The sequence below is a fragment of the Zootermopsis nevadensis genome, unplaced genomic scaffold (assembly GCF_977971745.1).
Source record: "Zootermopsis nevadensis isolate Lab colony 2312 unplaced genomic scaffold, Znev_1.0 Znev_ptg000016l, whole genome shotgun sequence".
Lineage (NCBI taxonomy): Eukaryota > Metazoa > Arthropoda > Insecta > Blattodea > Termopsidae > Zootermopsis > Zootermopsis nevadensis.
Genome location: NW_028259148.1, coordinates 13694799 through 13713854, shown reverse-complemented (window position 1 = coordinate 13713854; position 19056 = coordinate 13694799). Strand labels below are relative to the sequence as shown.

The window sequence follows — 19056 nt, the reverse complement described above, 5'->3', positions numbered from 1 at the left end:
AGTAATACTAAGAAATTAAAGACATGGCCAAATTCCTTCAAGACCCCTGGAAGAGCAGGACACGCTAGAGCTCGCAGAGGATCAACCTAAGCTAAAGATAGAAGAAAACAATTTGCTATTTATTTCACACCTAATTTTTTTAAGGGCCAGTATTAAAAATGCGAATGTTATTAGATTCAAATATGCATACAATTTAGCATTCATAACTATTAGATTCGACCACTTAAAGAGATCCAAATGAAGATTACCATTTAAGGTCGAAACATGTAGTGGATTTTAATAAACATCGAGACTAATCACAAAACTTGTGTAGATGGACTGTCAATCTATCATCACGCAACAGGATGCATTTCTAAAAACCGCTTACAAGAGTTCAAAAAGATTGATACAATAGCGAAAATTAGTATTATAATCATAAGAGAAAATATGTATCAAGCTGTGGATCCATTAGATTCTAGTTTTGGTTCACATTATTGTTTTTGATATGTTAATTAAGAGCACAAACATATAAATATTTTCGGTTTGTCTTCGCGCAACATCAACGGATTGGTAACTTGTGTCTTAACCAATTGCAAAACACGTGACCTATAACACCATCTGTCCGCTCGTTCTGAAATTACTGTACGTACGATCTAGCAGCCAGTCGATAACAACGGTAACTACTATCCAACGTATTACCCTCATGCGACCCTTAGCCACTCTATAGGATTAATTAATTTTAAAAATTGAAAATGAATGTCTTCTGGGATTTTACATCATACAGTCTGGTAAAAACTAACCAATGTTTGAAAGGTGTTTACTGCAGTAAGTACTTCTAAAATTCCAATAAATTTTTTGATAAATGTTTTGGACATCAAGTGGAGACATCCTGTTATCATATACTAAAGATAGCTTCCTTACCTTTTCTGTTTAAGTAACACTGATAAAGTACTTATTACGAAATTGTTACAGTCCATTATGTGATAGTAAAGAAGTATTTTAATAATTACAATTCTGCCATTTGTACAGGGATGCAAAAGCTCATCCCAATAATTTTTGTAAGTGCCTGTGAATGATAACAAATACATTTGACAACTAAAAAGCATTTTTGCAAAGCCAGCAAGAAATGTTATAATACATTGTGATTGCTCGACAAGAAAGTGCTACAAACTAATGTCTCCTGAGACTGATTTTCTTTAACTGATTGGTACCTGAGAGGGGAAAGAAAAACACTTATGTGGCTTATAAATGAAATTTTAATTTCTTCTTAAAATTCAGGAAAGTCTTATACTCCCACAAACACAGTACCTTTAATCTGTATGTAGTCATCACATGACACTGACATATCCAGTGTGAGAAATAACCTTATTATAAACCTGCTACTGTGTTAATCTCTAATAACTGAGAAGAAACAGCCTGGATGATGCTTCATGAAACCAGTCCTTGAACTTGAACTTTTTCTAGTTTATCTGGAGGAACATCAGTAGGTTTGGTTTTATGCCCTTGAAATATGTGCCCTTCCAGGTCGATAGCATAATTATGATCCACGGGACTAATCAAGGCATCTTCAATTGCTTTGTCAATATTGTCAGCTGTGATGTAAAATTTGGCTCTCTCCTAAAATAAAACAACGGAACAAAAATAGAAATCAATGGTGGACTACAATATCCATTTTATAATTTACTTCAATATCTCTACTGGAGACTGCAGCAGCCATCTTGTGTTCCACTCAAACGTCCCTAAAATGTGCCTACTGTTACATTAACACTATATTATTAGACATTTTACAACTCTAGAGATGAATGAAATCCATGTTATGGGATATATACGTCCCTTTCAGCCTCCAAAGGTTTATGTTCAAACTGTTTCAAGCGAATTTCAAACACACATGAAAGATTTGCAGTGTAATTTGGGCATGAGAAAACAATCCTTAAATTTCAAATGGGCATTATTATTGTAGTCATATTCTAAAATTGATAAACAAAGTGACATTATCACCTTTTCCTCTCGAACCATCTGTTCTGCTTTCTCCAGCTGTTCTTTTTCTCGCTCCTCAAAAGCAATTATCTTCGCAAGAATGATCTCCTTTCTAGCCTCCTGTATTTTCGTGAGACGTTGCTCTCGTAGCAGAGCCACTTGTTTGTTCCATTCCTCATTCTCCTTCATACAACGTAAATGTTCTTCTTCTTCATCTTTACTTCCCTGCAGAGCTGCTAAACTATTGGCTGACGTTTCTTTAAACTCTTGCCTAAAGTAATTTCTGTAACAATAAAGGCCTGAAGTTGAGATTTCAGGTTCTTATGGTGGAAAATATGAAGATGGCCGTCTTTGGGGGTGTTTCACTGTATAGTCCAGCAGAAGTTTACTGATGTTTCAGAGATGGGTGCTGTCAGCAAAGATGTCTGCAATGTTGGTGAACTTCTACTACACTGCAGAACACATCCCAGAAGACAGCCATTTTCATGATTTGAAGTTATTCACATACAGCATGAGCCATAAGATACATATCCATGTGACATCCATTTCCTTTAATGTAGACTGCAAACAGTCACAGTGATGTAACCCTGTTAATTGAAGCTCGGGAGAATATTCGAACTAAACACAGAGGAAGTGACAGGAGGCTAGGGAAACTGTATAATAAAGAGCTTCATAATGAAGACTGTCTTCTGGGATGTTACACCTTGCAGTTTTACAGAAACTGAGCAACAGAAGAAAACCTGAAATCTCACAAAGCTTCATAATGTGTATTCTTTGCCAAGTATGATTAATATGAAATTAATAAGAATACAATGGGTAGGACATGTGGCATACATTGAAGGATTAGACATGCATGCACAATTTTAGTTAGAAATCCTGAAGGGAAGAGACTACTTAGAAGACTTATATATAGATGGGAGGATAATATTAAAATAAACCTTAGACAACCTGTAAATGCTGATAGGATTCATCCAGCTAAGGATAGGGACCAACAGTAATATTTTGTTAACACGATAATGATCTTTCAGATTTCATAAAATGTGGGGAATTACTTGACTATCTGAATGACTATTAGTTTTACAAGGACTCTGTATGATCTGAAGCTTTCACGGCAGCTAAGTATAACAAATTCTTCTTGGGCTACCAGCCATGTCAGGTGGTTGAATGGAGAAAACACCAACATTTCAAGAACCATCTTCATTCTCATCCTCAGTGTAGCCCAAGAATAATTCATTTACAAGGACACTGCTCCATAGAGTTAGTTACAGACACATCCACTGTGATAACTGGGAGACCATAATCATACATCCAATTTGTACATATTTGGTTGGTATGTCTCTTCATTTTCAACAACATCCCCAATTTACTTACACACACTGTCTCGACATATGTACAGTTTGTTCCACATCTTCCACTTGTGATTTCCCCAAATAGTACATAATATAACAAAAGTGGTTGTAAAAATTTTTCCTCTTGAAGAGATAACAGGGAAAATTATCAGCAGTTCCCTATTTAAAAATTAGGCACTGGAAGTCCAAAAAAATATTGTGTTAACCAATCATACAATATATTTTCTCTTGGAGAGGCAACACAGAAAATACAGCATTTGCCAGTTTCAAAAATCAAGCTCAGCAGTGTTTGAAACATATACAATGATGAACCGGAGAAAAAAAATAAACATGCCCCTCTTGGACAGAAAAACCCTAGATGAATAGTGATTTTTCTAATGCAAACACTGGGCGTAGCAGTGTCAAAAGAAAACGGCGTTAACTCTCCCCAGCCTATGTCAGACTTTCCAAAAGGTTTCTTGGTCCTGAAGTGTGCATTTATTAGTGAGTGACCAACCCACTGACTACTGTGCATATGAAACCCAGATATCTTTCCTACAAAATTTCCAAAACACATACATACCTAACGGAGCGCATTTCCGTTCTGTAGCGATCATGTAATCTTTTGAGCTCAATGTCTTCACTTTCATCAATTTTCGGTCGTTCTGGAATACGAAATAACTTGCTTTTTGCCACAGGCAACCACCTCGGTTTCCTTTTCCATCTCACACATTGTATGCACACAGGACTTAATTTTAAATCATTCCACACTTGTAACCCCAGATATTGCAAATTAGGATAGATTGCATTTACTGACCGTAACATGGCTGTATCGCATGAACATAAAGTAAATTTACTCTGCCGATTTTTCACAGCATAATATACTAAAAAAGATCACAGACAACAAACATTATTAATCACAATTATAGGTCATCATACATCACACACAAAACCAACACGCAGATCAGTAATTCAAGTAGGCAACAAAGAGTAATTGAGACCAAATTTTAATGTTCCGAACTCGGAAGTGGCTTGATCTCACTCAACCCATGATAGGTAATAAGAGAAAGAGACTTTAGTAACATGTAACGCTTACGCGCATATCGTGCTGTCACCTACCAACAGAGGACATGAAACTAGTGACGGGGAACAACCACAAATTACATTAGGATTGGTAACTAAACTTACAGTTTCGATCGCAAGTGACTTACGACGTACTTATATATATCGCTGTTATCTATCCCCATGTCATTAAACTACTGTAAAAGTAACCTGGTATTAAATAACAACGCGATCCACTTACAAGAGCTGCTTCCTCCTCTAAACACTGGATTTAATATTTAAAAAAACAACTAATAAGATAACTTATTGCACTATGTCGTCTGCTGAAACTGACCTACTCTTCTGTGGTACTTCAATCATCTGGGTAATGCTGTTATGATAGAGGTACTTGGCATTTCACTCAGTTTTTACCATACTACATGGAGCAATATCCCAGAAAATAGTAACCTTAATAGTAGCCACTGTGATAACCTGAAATGCCACCTCTACAAACTTCATCCCTGATTAATGCAGAGGCACTTCTCCACTGTACAAAATGAATGTATGTGAACTGTTTAAAACTAGAGTCATTGCAATCAGGAGGAAGTTTCTCAGCAGTTTATTTAAAAAGACCAAAAATATGCTCCACATCAAACATTAAAATTTTATGAAACTAAGTTCAGTAAACAATGACATGGGTAGAAGAGCGTAGTATTTGTAATCAATGAGGATAGCTGAGGTTGGATACAGCTAAATGGAAAATATGTTTCCTTTACAGATGACTTATGCTTGAAAGTCTTATAAAACACTGTTTCCCAGTTTCTGTAATTATAAATTATATGTAACAAGCAATAATACATAAGTTTCCATGTATTCACAAAATTACCACATTTACACAAGAGAATGTAATGCCAGAAAACCAAAGAATATATATTACTCAAATCAGAAAACAAGTACTACATTTAAAAACCTCCAAGTAATCTGAAGAATTGAATTAACTCTGCAAAAAAACAAACATTTGATGAAACACAGTATTAAAATACTAGTATAAACTAGTTTCTAAATTAAACATCCAAACTCTCTCAACTACAATCTTCTTCATAATTTTATTGAGAAAATCTCTTGGGAAATGCCTATGTGGAACAAGGACATGGGAAGATAACAGTAAGTTCTACAGAATTAGGATGAGAGACTCAATGTAGCTAAGGATCATGTTCAATCGCAATTTTTGACATTGGCAGTGTTCCACGTAATACAATGTTAGATAGACTACTCACAAGATTAGAGCAGTTTCATGACTGTGGGGGCTGTGGAGTTCCCAGTTTGCAGTAGTGTTAGAGCATAACCTAGGCCTACTTATTTCAGTTTTTTTCAAACTCAGAATTAATGACAAATACAAATAATGTAGACAATATACTGTCAAACAACATTTTCAATTTAAGGTTATTATAATTTTTTTTATAGATTCCAACCAATCAAATCATCCAGTAACTTCATGTGACTAAGCCAAACAACCCTCCAAAAAGATTTAGCACAAATTATTATAAAAGTAGAAGTTGCTATTATGAAATATCTCTAATAAAGTTAAATAGAATTCTATGTTGTCTTTGTCACCCCCACAGTGCTATTCACATCACCTATTTGAAATTATGTGCTCTAATAACAAAAAAACCTGCAAAAACTATCACACTAACTGCAACCACTTTTAGCACCTGTTTAATAGACTACAGAACATTTAATGTGCTTTAATTGTTACTAATATTTTGTTCATTTAAATACTAATGACTTAAGACAAGAGTATAACTGTTTTGATAGTTCTGGGTTTAGCTTTTAATTGCCCTGCATATTAAAGGGAATTAATGGAAAAAGGTTGGAATGACTGAACGATTACATAAATTTAAGTACAATTTGGGACAATCTAGAGTAAGTCGACTGGGTTACTGGGCATACCAGTTACTTCCCAGATTGTGGCTGCTAATCTTCGCGACTGTTCCAGTACACACGATGAGGTGGCAAGGCCCAGATGAATGCAATACAGCTCGTAGCAATGGACTTTACAAAGTGATGTCTTAGGGAAGCAAAATTCTGCCAGTTTCCTTCAAGAAATAAATTCAGTTAATTGTGGAGCTATAATAATGAAAGCAGGGCATTTTTTATTTAAATTTAGGTCATAAAATTGATTTTCCTCCTTCTATTTTTATAATCACAGAAGCTATCTACACAAAATGAACAGCAGATATGCTCATCTTCATTATGACATGTATGTAGCAACAAAAACTGGTTAAAGATCTGCACATTGCTTTGATAGCACCTTGTTTTCTATAGGAAATTATACATACTACATGGACAACATTCTATATTTAATTTAGTTTTGACAGAAAACATAAAATGCGTGTACTTACTGGTAAAAGTCTCCACATAGGATTCCTGGCCTTGGAAAATTCTTTAACGCGGCAGTCGGAAATATTTTGGGTTTCAATGGTGATGCCTAAAAAAATACTGAATAATATTAATAAAAATACCTATACATTTTCGTCATACACAATTATTATTCCAAAAATGTGTTAATGATGTAGTTCCTTAGTATTTGTATTGAAGTTAATGACAATGCACCTACATAGGTTAATTGCACCGTTGACCATTTATCCTTCAGGATGTAAATGAGCAGAATTAATGAAACAAGGAATAGACAAACTACAAAACTGTTCATAATAAAGGTTTGAATTATATGACCCAACAAAAATGTACCTAATGAACACAATTCCCTTTCTAAAATCAATAATCTATATCCTGTAACAGACAGTTACACATTTGTCATCATTTGATTGCTTGTGCTCGCCGTGGACAATATGTATACTCTGTCTATTCTATTTTGAGACCTGCAGCGCACCTTCCGTAGGTACAGAGAAGGTCCTGTCATAGATTAGACAGATTTCATATCTTCCAGGAGATGGGTAGCAGGGGAGACCGGGGTTATTTGTTACTTGGGGCAAGTAGTTATTTTCAAATTTTAAAGTAACTATCACTTGCAAGCCCTCCACCAGGTATCAGATAGAAGCCATATGGGGTCTCCCTATCTCCGACTCAGCAGTCTCTAGGCAGTTGGTCATAGATTGTGGACACTATAAAATGTGTTTTCTTTTTCTCTTAGTAATTTTTTTCCATTTTAGGTACCTACTTTATAATCAGAACTTATTTTAAGTTTGTAAAATGTGATTCATGGCAAGTGAACTAATATATAGGTATTTTGTTGTCATATTTTTAAATCTGTATAAAATTTGTGCTCTGATAATTCATTGTAAAACAAAATGGTACGACGAGAGATAAGTTCTTATGACAAACGAGGGATTAGTTGTTACACTAACAACTTGTCCCATTGTTTTATTTGCTTCTGATTTTGTTCAGGTTAACACATACAAGAAACTATGAGGCTATGAACAGAGGCACAACACCTAGAGAAACATATGACAGTGGGAAAAAAAGTTTTGGCTAAAACTAGACGTGTACAAAAAGCTTCAGCAAAGTATTCAATTCATTTTGAGACATAACCGAGATTTTTCAAAACGCTACAAGCAAGGAGTAGTTGTAAAAGTTATATTTTCATGTTCTTGTTATTCATTTTAGAAATCAAAATAAACAAAATCAATAGTAAAATGTTTCTTTTCCTTGTGGTTTTAAATCAACGATTGTACTTCTATTAAGTTTTACAAATATTCAGATGTCATTTAAGAAGTGACAACAGAAAGTGTTGTATAATGCCTCTTTTAAGTTGCACTTTCAAACTTTGATGTATTATATATCAGAACCAGCGCAGCCATTGGTATCAAGTACTGGGTATAAAAGACTGTGTCAGGTGTTCTTCAATACAGAACAATCTGAACTTGAGGAATATACTGGTCACATCCACACTGTATTGCGGGCTTACTATGAGAGACGTGAAGAACCTAGCTTACCAGTACGCTGTCAAAAATAATGTGATCATTCCAGCTGGTTGGTGTGATGAACAACATGGTTCTTCTGACTGGTTATCATCATTCCTTAAAAGGAAAAAAAAATCATCCATTCACACCCCACAAGCTACGAGTCTGGGCAGAGCAACTAGCTTCAACAAGCATATCGTTAAGATATTCTTCACTAATTTAGGTAAAGTGTACGACAAATACAATTTTCAGTGCCAAGATAGGATGTGGATGAGACTAGTAACAACAGCATAGCAAGAAAAGGTTTGAAGAAGGTTGGAGTGACGACCTTCACAAAAAGGGATTCTCTGGTCATCATGGCTGTGACTCAAAGTGCTAGTGGAAATCTATCCCACAATTCTTCGTATTCCCAAGAAAGAATTACAGGGGTCACTTCATTGCAAACAGACCAGAAGACAGTGCTGTATATGCAAATACATTAATGACTTTTTATTATTCATGAACTTTTCATGAAGCACATTAGGGACAATCATCAGTCAGTCACACCTTGCTGTAAAAGCGCTTCGCCTCGCCAAAGAAAATACCTCATACCTCTCACAAACTGCAACCCTTAAACAGGTCTGGGAATGAACCTTTCAAAAATTCTGTGAATGTGTCAGATGCATGTTTGAGAGGAACTACGACAATTTGCAACAACCCATCTATAGTAAGCCAGTCACTGCCGAATACACACACATCAAAGAACTTCAAGTCTGAATTTTCTGTGACAGGAATATGGCCATTTAACATAGACATATTTACTGACGAATATTTCTTGCCTTCTGCTACGACTGATCTTACACTTCAAAATACTCAGAACCTTACAAGAACTTCACAATGCTACATTTCAAACTCATATTTAGATATTAGCAACCAGGTTTCAACAGCAGGTAGGAAAACAGGACCCTCTGCTTTACAAAGGAATCTACATAATGTAAGCCATGTCAAAATCAGGCCTTTTTCAAAAGCAGACGCACAAAAGCAAAAACAAAGAGTGAGTGATGTTTTAATGGACGTTTCAGTAAAAGCTGCATTAGAGGCTAAAGTAGAATCATGCTCCTGGCCTAGTAAACATAACAGGTTACTCAGTGACAGCCAAGAGAAGACACAGGAATCAAGAGAAAAATATTAATGTTTTGAAGAGTTGAATTATTTGACGAGGAAGGCGATAATACTTCTGTATTGTGTGCAGAACCTCCATGTCCAGAGCACCTACAAAATGGTTCCAGCGTATTAAATGGCACCACAAATGTGCAGTAAACTTAGTGACTAAGTATTTGTAGGAAATGCAACTCTGTTAATGACACTGACGACCTTACACCTGAAGATTAATGTGAAGCGGTAACTATACACACTTTCGAGATTTATTATTATATTACTTCAATAATTATTTTGAAACAAATTTGCGCACTCGTTTTTTTTTAAAGTATTTCGACGGTTGAAATAGAAGGTAACAAATATTAGTCCAATTAAAATATAATTAAAATCATGCTAGACACTTTTCTATTAAACAAATAAACAAAAGAAAAAACTTAAGAGTGTATTTTTGTTTTTGCTGCAAAATACCATCACAAATGACCGCATGTGGTGTAACAACGTGCCCCATATTTGGATGTTACATTATGCATCCTCATAAACAACTGTAAATATCTCTAAAATGATAATTATGAAGACTAAAACAAATTATTGCCATTATCAATTGTTACGCACAAAATACATACAATACTTGCAAAATAAGGGGGGGCGGGGTTTGTATCAACTAACCCTGGTCTTCCCTACCATGCACACAGTGTAACCTCACACATTACCGGAACATGGGAAACTATCACACACACGCAAATACAATTTACTGCAAGCAATTTAAATGGCGTATAGTGGGACAGCTTTTTTATCAGACAGGTACGAGACCACTTCCTATGTGACAGTGCGTTATGTAAGTATTTGCTGTATGTGAAAGTGTGAATGCAGTCCTTCATACCATATTACTCCACTCCTAAACATTAACACCTTCATACAAAGCTGATTTCATGGTGTCGGCTTACCGAAGAATCCTCAAACCACAGGAAATATGCATAACTGAAAGTGGTGTCCTTCCACATAATAGCTGTGTGGCCCTCTTGAAGATGGGCTCTGCTGAATTCAACCATTGCCCATATCTGAGGATACAAGGAGGTGTGATCATCTCAGTGTACTTCAATATATCTTCAGTTTTCAACAATCATCTAAACCAGGCCTGCACAACTTGAATATACACGCGGTCCAAAATGTTAATTACAGAAATGCTTTGGGCTGCAGTCTCGTATTTCCTGCATGACAATTACATTAGTTAAAAGCATGTGAATGTTATGCATTAATTATGTGTAAATAAATATATTAGGTCTGCACAATATGCAGTCCGTGGGCTGCATTTGCCCCTGGAAACATTTTCTCTGGTCCAGGGACGAGCAGCTCGACTGTGCCCAGGCTCATGAAGAAGAATCTTTCAAAATCAATCGGATATAATAAAACCTTACATTCTATTTTCTTATTTATTTTCTTACCCACATTCTTGAAAGTTACCAGACCAATCATAAAAGTTTGTAATAATGAAAGTATTAATAACAACTCGTTAGTTATTGAACTCACTGAGATACTGGGAACGACCCGTTCTTCAAGTGCCTGAGCACTGCGGGTCCCAACTTTTTTCCCCCGTTGGATTGATCTTTAGACATTCGGTACGACTCCTTGGACGAGGGATCGGCCTGTCGCAAAGCCTAAGTTTCTACAGATATCACTTAATTTAATTTTAAGCGCTGGAAGATAAGAAGTGATTATATAAAATATTCTGAAGTTCTCACCTTCTTTTTGGTCAGTGATGTGGTTTCTTCTGAACTGAAGTCCAGGCTGGGAGCAGTGATGCGGTGATTGAAACGATCAATATAAAGAAAATGTACAAGACCTGGAAATTCCTCTAGATACTTGTTGATGGTTAGGGAAGCTCTGGTGGTCATTATTAAGGACAATATACAACGCATGATGAAGCAAGCAAATAAACTCTTAAATATACAGCGTTACAAAATGTTTATACAATGTGCATATAATTTCACCAATTTGAATTTCATATGTCATCAGTTATATACAACATATGTCATACACGTATCAGTAGAATCACACATTTTACTTGAGGAAATAATATGGCTGGCAGATTCCAACATTTGTTTTAGAGATGACCCCATCAGAACTATGGGAAAGTTTTTAATAAACTTAAAACTTTGCATATGGCGTAGTGTATTATCTTACTATAAAAATTTCTGATTCCTCGTTGTCGTCAATAAATTACGTCATCAACAATGCCGAGTATAAACAAACTCGGCATTGTTGTGGAACACGACAATGCCGAGTACAACACAACAATGCCGAGTTTAGTGTCTTACTCAAGATTTTAAAATGCAACCAACCCCCCCGAAAGGGGGTTGGTTGCTTTTTAAAATCTTGATCAAGCTCCCCCAAAAGGGGGTTGGTCAAGTGTTTTAACCCTCCATTCGGGGGGTTTAGTTTAGTTTCTTACACAAGATTTTAAAACGCAACCAACCCCCCCCCCCCCCCCCCCCCGAAGGGGTTTGTTGCTTTTTAAAAACTTGACAAACCCCTCCGAGGAGCTCCGAAAGGAGCGTTCTGCCCTAGTAACATAAAATAAGCAAACAAACAAACCATTAACACTATAAAGACACTAGTGCCAAACGCGTTTCAACCTCAAGAGGTCATCATTCAGTGGCAACAGGGAAAATTAATTAATTTAATCAAAATGGTTTAAAATTGGTTTAAAAATGGTTTAGAAAACAAATCATGAAGTAGAGTATTTTATAAAGACCATATCAAGCAACACTACACTCCAGTAAATTTTAACATGTAATTAAAATTAAACGAGCTGTGTATGGATAATCGAAAAGCTGTATAATATGCACACTGGGATACTGGGAACGACCCGTTCTTCAAGTGCCTGAGCACTGCGGGTCCCAACTTTTCGTTGACTCGATCTATCGACATTCGGTAGGACTCCTTGGATGAGGGATCGGCCCTTCGCAAGGCCTCTACCTGCACACAGGACAGCACAACACAGAAAAACGCGAACAAACATCCACGGCTTGAGTGGGATTTGAACCCACGGTCCCAGCGACCAAGTGACAGAAGGCCCACGCCTCAGACCGCGCAGCCACTGCGGAACCCAATAATATGCACACAGATTATGATAAGTATACTTTAGCTGTTAATAAGTGCTTAGTAATTAACTTACATTAATGATAACAGTTAATGTTACTAAAGGATATGATCCAAGAGTAAAGTTGCGTAGTGCCTTGACCTTGAGAAAACTGCTGAAATCAGAGAGGCGATGCTTCACTGTACCGGCTACAGCCAGCACGGCATCCCTTCCTATGCCAAGTACTTTGTTGTCAAAACACGTGAACTGCAACAGTTCTTTCAGATCCTCCAAAAACGGTGTCGTGCTTGCTTCGACCCGTAATAAGCAATCTGAGTCTGTCGTTTTAATGTATTCAAGATATTTCTTTCGCATAAATTCCCACTTACACTGCAGTCTATGCTGGCAATTTTCAATTTCTGGTCTTATGTGGCGCATTTTCTTCAGACCTTCAAATACTTTCTTGATACCATTCTCAAGATTTTCAAACGAGTGTTTCACTTCATCTGTCTCTCCTTGTAAATGAACAGTTTGTAACACATTAAGGAAATGGAACACATCATACAATCCAGAAGACACCATACCATTTCCAGTCTGAAATTCCCAGACAACAATTATTTATAACCCAAATCACATCAAAATTAACCAGTAATACAGTGTGTCCACAAAGTCCCTTCGGGGTTTTAAAAAATTGTGACGCGCAAACAAACTGAGGTAGTCACATGCGGTTTGCGGCAGATTACAGTGAAACTCTGGAAGTTTTTTACTGACTAGCTCAATTTGTTTGCGCGCCACAATTTTTCAAAACCCCGAAGGGACTTTGTGGACACACTGTACAACATACAAACATTTAAGACACACTTCATAAAATGAAGTCTTCTTGGCCAACTATCCTTGTTGATACAGATTAACATCAACATTTTGGAGACCGTCTCCGTCTCTACTATGTGCACCTGATGTGATGAATGAATTTGTGTAGCCACAGAGTGTAGGACAACATGTTGCGTTCTACTTGACAAAGGCCTGAAACAAAATATATTATTTTCAGTTACCTCAAACATCAGTACTAAATGAACTCCTTCCTCCAAAGGACAGATGTGTACCACATGAGGGTTGTACGTTATGCCGCTACCCATCAGGAGTACTATCTGACTGATGATTCCATCAGCCTCGTTGATATCCAGAAATCTCAATGGTGAGGTATGTGAATCCACTCGGATGGTGTCCTGCGTGGGCTTTGAATACTCCTTCCTCATCTGAGAAGGGCTACATTGCGGGCTAGACTGCGGACTGTAGAACTCGTCTCCACTTGACTCATCGGCATCTTCACTCTCTGTGCTCTCAACGAGGCTGGTATCGGCAGGAGCAAGGTAAAACGCTTCGCACATCAAGCTTAAGAACATGATGTCTCCTGCTGACAATTCTTGTGCGCCTCGACTGAAGACAAATTGTACAATTACAATATTAATTATGCAACATCAGAACTCAATAACATTAGAGGTTTTCGTGGCGGTAAGTCTGAAGATTGCAGTCTTCTGGGTTGATGCGCAATGTAGTCTGGTAGAAGTTTGCTGAATGGTGTTGGAGGCAACAAGGACCTCTGAAACGTCGGTAAACTCCTATCAGACTACACGGTGCAACAACCCAGAAGACAGAAATCTTCACTTCTATGTTTGTAGGTTTAGAAGTGCTTATCTACATACACAAATACATACATGTATGTATGTACGTCTATTAATTATCACAAAACAGCCTTGCTACAAAATCAAGTATGATTCAAAAGCCTGCCAGGGTACAGTACAATAACTATAACAACCACAAAACGGTAATAAAAAGTTCTAAAAAAAAGGAGGAGGAGAAGGAGGAGAATAAGGAGGAGGGAGGAGGAGGAGGAGGGAGGAGGAGGGAGGAGGAGGGAGGAGGAGGGAGGAGGAGGGAGGAGGAGGGAGGAGGAGGGAGGAGGGAGGAGGAGGGAGGAGGAGGAGGGAGGAGGAGGGAGGAGGAGGAGGAGGAGGGAGGAGGAGGAGGAGGAGGGAGGAGGAGGAGGGAGGAGGAGGAGGGGGAGGAGGAGGAGGAGGAGGGGAAGGAGGAGGAGAAAGGTTTCTGCAACATGTCAGATAGAGAATGTAAAAATGACAACTCCAAGAATTACATAATAAAATTCACCGAGCCAATGTACACATAGATGGACAATTAACTAAAAGGAATAAAACAGCTATAACAACAATAATAACAACCACAGGCCTGGCTAAATAGACATTAGACTGTGGGATTGGTGATAAAATGGCAAAGTTACAAAAAAAATAATGGTTTTACATCAAAACGCAATAAACCAGAATCTGCAAGGGTCTGGCAGAAAAAAAAATATTGCCAATAAGGGATGCTAAAACCAATAAAGGACAGACTACCATGTATCATCAGACAAAATTAAACTGTGACAATTACATTGATGACACTTAAAAGCGCCAAAAACATTACACATTACCTGGAATACAGAGACAGAAATTTATTCTCAACAAGAAGCATGGCGTGAATTCGTGAAAATTCTGTAACAGTTTTCAATTTTTCAACAGTATCCTGGAGAGCTTTAAGTGACGTTGCCGTAAGATGAATGTTCACCATCAGCTGTTCTACAGCTTCAACTAGGAAAGCTTGGTCGCTGTCCTGCAACTGCATCCACGTGTCAAGGAGACGTGACAATAGGAAGGCACGGCTTTTGTTCCTTTTAAGTCTGAAAAAAAGACATTAGTCCAGTACCAGATAATTAATCCTTCAGCACAAAGCAATGTGCTCTAATACCACACTAAATGCTTAATTTGCAACTGATGAAAATATTCCATCTTCCAACTGCCGTCTCTGTTATTCAGTGCTTCCACGTACTGTAAACTCCCGATTATTTGGTCTGTAGATTACCCATCCAGTTCACAATAGCAAGTGACTATCACAAACTATTTCTCAAAATAAATGTTACATTTGTAGAAAGAGAATTTAAAAAGCTGACATTTTTTAAATTCCTGTGTTATCACCAGCAAATGACAAATAACGTTACAAATAGTGCAACATTTTTAATAATATCACAAAATTAGGGTATAAGTGGTATTATCTAATGGTATAATAGCCCAAAACATGTCATAAGAAGGCAAATCCATGAAATAAATAACACACATAAGTGAAAAGTTATTTGTTTATAAACTGTTGTGTGTAGAATGAGTACAATACAGACATCCAAAAAGTTTGAAATTCATTCCGCACTGATAAGATTGTTCACTGAGACTTCAATGCATTCAGTGGCTGTGAAAAGTTTAAAGTAATCCAAGAATCACTTAACATATCTTCCTTACAAATTCAGATTACAGACACCAGTCTTAGTACGACAGGTCATGTAAGGCCAAATAGTTAAAACCAGCTCACATGGAAACATTAGGTCCACACAGATGTTTCACAACTGTAATGAAGATTCCGAGTGTTCGCTGTAGCCAGTTTACATTGTTTAGGCCAATGTGAACAAACAAACAGCCCATGTACTGAAAAAGAACAAAATTAAAGTCTTACATCTCAGCATAATAATGGCGAACACAAAGGAACAACTGTACAATATGACGACGTACACATTTCTCAGAAGTTGAGGTTTATTAATGAACGCCGCAGCTGAACGGTTAACATTCCTGCTTCATGCTGGGATTTCCAATTTCAAATCTCAGCACAGAGACTGGCTATCCTGACTAAGGATTTTCATGGTTTTGCTCAGTGACTTTAGGCAAATTTTAGGACAGTGCCTTAAATTAGGCAACTGCTTCCTTCCATGCATTCCAATTCATTATTCAATAATAATTCTATAACTTGACATTCTATAGTCAGAGTTACTGCCAGTAAATCTGACTATACAATGTCAGAGTTACTGGCAGTAACTCTGACTATAGAATGACAGAGTTACTGCCAGTAACTCTGACTATAGAATGACAGTTACTGCCAGTAACTCTGACTATAGAATGACAGAGTTACTGTCGGTAACTCTGACTATAGAATGTCAGAGTTACTGCCAGTAGCACTAAATAAGTAAATTGAGACTTGCTAACAGCTGAATACTTGAAATAAACCTTTCTAATCTACCTAACTACTTAGTTAACCTAACTTGCACAAAAAAATAAAAATGTTTCTGTTTAAGGTTACTAGCAATGACTAAAACCACTCAAATTAGTCTAAAACAACTTGTCATCATGTTGTAAAACATTCCTCATGTAAATTCCAACTTACCTTGGGTTTTGAGACTTGACCATACTCAGGGTACGCCAAACTGGTTAACCATACAACACTTTATAGGGCAAAGGTAGTCATACGGTATGACAAATGAGTCAACCACAGTGAATCCTAAACTTATTCATGAACTACAAGGGACTCCCATGCATTACTTTTAGTAAATTTAGTATAATAAGCAGTGAACATATGAATTGTGATTTATTCATCAGCAGAGTGATGGACTACAGTCTGTAGATCCAAAGTTAATTTCCTGGCAGATGTATTGGGATTCTTCACCACTGCATATAGAAGCACTCTGGAGCACACAGTGATACTGAGGTTCTGTACTTAAAGCAAAAGGTAGCCAGGATATAAAACTGATAATATTCTAGTGGCAATGCTGCAGGAAATATAAAATTAAAATTCCAAGTAGATTGTCTATTTTTTCACAGAGCAGTAACTGCAAAGGCAGTCACAATCAGAGGTCTGTGAACATTCCTATTCAAAAGCAATCACATAACTGAAAATGCATCGTATCTGCTTCTGACAATTGGTATGTTTGCCAGCCGGCATGCTTGGTCCTTTAACAACTTGTCACCTAATCTTGATGTAGCCTTGGTTTTTGTAATATAAAATCTGACCCTCATCAAAGAATGTCCACAGATGTTGAGATATTAATAACTGGTATTTATTTAACCACACTTCACACATCAATTCTTCTATATCGGTGCTTAATTCATAACCCTCACCTGATTAAAAACCACATTGGTGCCATCTTTACATTGGACAGACGTGTAAGAATTGCCAAACTGACAATTCATTAGCTGCAGAGAAGTTACAATTGGAGAAAAGTGTTGTATTAAAACACTATTGCTAAGTTCATCGTCATCCTGAAAGGAGAAAAAAAACTCCACTGAGAAAAAAGAAGCCAACTTTTGCATCAACATAAGTAACTTTCGTAGATCACAATACCTTTCCATCCGGCATGAATCCTTGTTCTCGACTTAACTTCCTGACATGCTTTGAAAATTTTTTGTTGTATTTGGCATACAGAACATCGTTTAAATGGTCAAACACCAGAATGCATTTCATCACTTCCAAATAAACACAAAATTCAAAAGTATTGACTGTAAAAGATCATTCACGCGGTATATTAAATATCACTGCCACTTCGAAACGTCTGATTTACTACATAGCATTACTTGTACTGTAAACCTGTTTGTGAGATAAACTGATGACAACTAGAATCAACCTGATCAAACTAATATCAATCTGGTCTTGTTGTCGTCTGCTACATCCATGGATCATCAATACTTTGGCCATTGGCTACATGGAGTTTCACAGGAAGTTTACTACGTGCCTGGCGGTAACTTCAAACCTGCCAGAATACCACGCAAGTCACTCCTCTTGTCGGCAACAGATGCCGCCATGTGTCATACTCGTCTGGACCAGTGACAATGATTGCATCCTTTATAGATGTTGGTTAGCAACAAAAACAAAGTGATATTGTAAGATAATTTTTTTAATGCTTATAATTTAATTTGCTGCATTGAGTTGATTATTCATTTTTCCCACAATTATTTTTCTTACATTTGCCACACCGTCATCAGAATAACCACCACTGTCACTCAGATCAGGTTAATTTATTTCGGAATCAGGGTCACTGTACTCAATTATACGAATATCCGAATCCTCACTAATATCACTAAAAGAATCTGAGTCATCATGCAATTCTTCATGTATCTGTTTGCTGTCCAACGCATGCCAACTGCTAGACGTCATCGGGGTATAACTACTATAAAAAAATATGGACACTTCGCAACATCTACTTTTGTCCCACAAAGTATTACCAGGAAAACGTGGATAGCACTAAAGTACATAGTCCCTGGTCCAATACGCCGATCGTTGCATGATGATTGTTCATACAAGTAAATGGACCCCTTTGAAGCAATGGGACACCCCCCCCCCCCCCACACGACCACAAATTAAGACCTGGTTGTTGCATCACTGGTCTGCTGTAGGGGAAAACCATTATTATGTCAGCGATTAAAGAATCTGAGCGGCGTAAACACGAACTGTCATCGTTTGAATTGATCCTGGTTCCTACCGTGTTCATCGTATCTTCTTCTAAGTCAATGAAATGTTTAAATCGATTGCATTAAACAATTTCATGTGTTTTATAATGCGAAGCTTGTTTCTAGTAAAGAGAGAGCCTCACGAGAAAGAATGTTCTTTCCTGCAGATCGCTGTCTTCTGGATGCCAAGTTGGTACTACACAAATGTAAAATTTCCTAACTGTTCTTATATTTGGCCCCTTGTTGCTCTGAGCTCGATAGCTAACTCCCATGGCGATAATCAG

The 19056-nt window shown here is 37.2% G+C and overlaps 2 protein-coding genes across 8 annotated transcripts in view; both read right to left on the bottom strand.

The window, feature by feature from the left end:
- Positions 1–782: 782 nt before the first annotated feature.
- On the bottom strand, positions 783–4356 carry mRpS26 (mitochondrial ribosomal protein S26). 3 transcript variants are annotated; one of them, XM_022078918.2, is made up of 3 exons: positions 4102–4356; positions 1978–2239; positions 783–1596 (listed from the first exon to the last, which is right to left on the bottom strand). In XM_022078918.2, the coding sequence occupies exons 1-3, from the start codon at positions 4107–4109 to the stop codon at positions 1408–1410; spliced, it is 459 nt and encodes a 152-aa protein (XP_021934610.1). In that variant the 5' UTR covers positions 4110–4356; the 3' UTR covers positions 783–1407. The 3 variants fall into 3 exon arrangements, with proteins under 3 accessions (XP_021934610.1, XP_021934608.1, XP_021934609.1); XM_022078916.2 differs by having other exon boundaries at positions 3868–4355; XM_022078917.2 differs by lacking the exon at positions 4102–4356 and adding an exon at positions 3328–3462.
- A 572-nt stretch (positions 4357–4928) lies between these two features.
- The window catches only part of HPS1 (Hermansky-Pudlak syndrome 1 protein), a 31081-nt gene continuing 16953 nt past the window's right edge, over positions 4929–19056 (bottom strand). For 3 of the 5 annotated variants that reach the window (XM_087349949.1, XM_087349950.1, XM_087349948.1), the window contains exons 2-10: positions 17447–17587; positions 15873–15985; positions 14947–15192; positions 13514–13898; positions 12593–13055; positions 11122–11267; positions 10327–10440; positions 6728–6813; positions 4929–6421 (exon numbers count right to left, since the gene is read on the bottom strand). In XM_087349949.1, coding sequence (XP_087206075.1) covers positions 6244–6421; positions 6728–6813; positions 10327–10440; positions 11122–11267; positions 12593–13055; positions 13514–13898; positions 14947–15192; positions 15873–15985; positions 17447–17518 — 1803 coding nt within the window. In that variant the 5' untranslated portion in view covers positions 17519–17587 and the 3' untranslated portion in view covers positions 4929–6243. Of the gene's footprint in view, positions 6422–6727; positions 6814–8278; positions 8363–10326; positions 10441–11121; positions 11268–12592; positions 13056–13513; positions 13899–14946; positions 15193–15872; positions 15986–17446; positions 17588–17669; positions 18023–19056 lie in introns of those variants that run through there. The other 2 variants (XM_087349947.1, XR_015535404.1) reach the window with 2 other exon arrangements.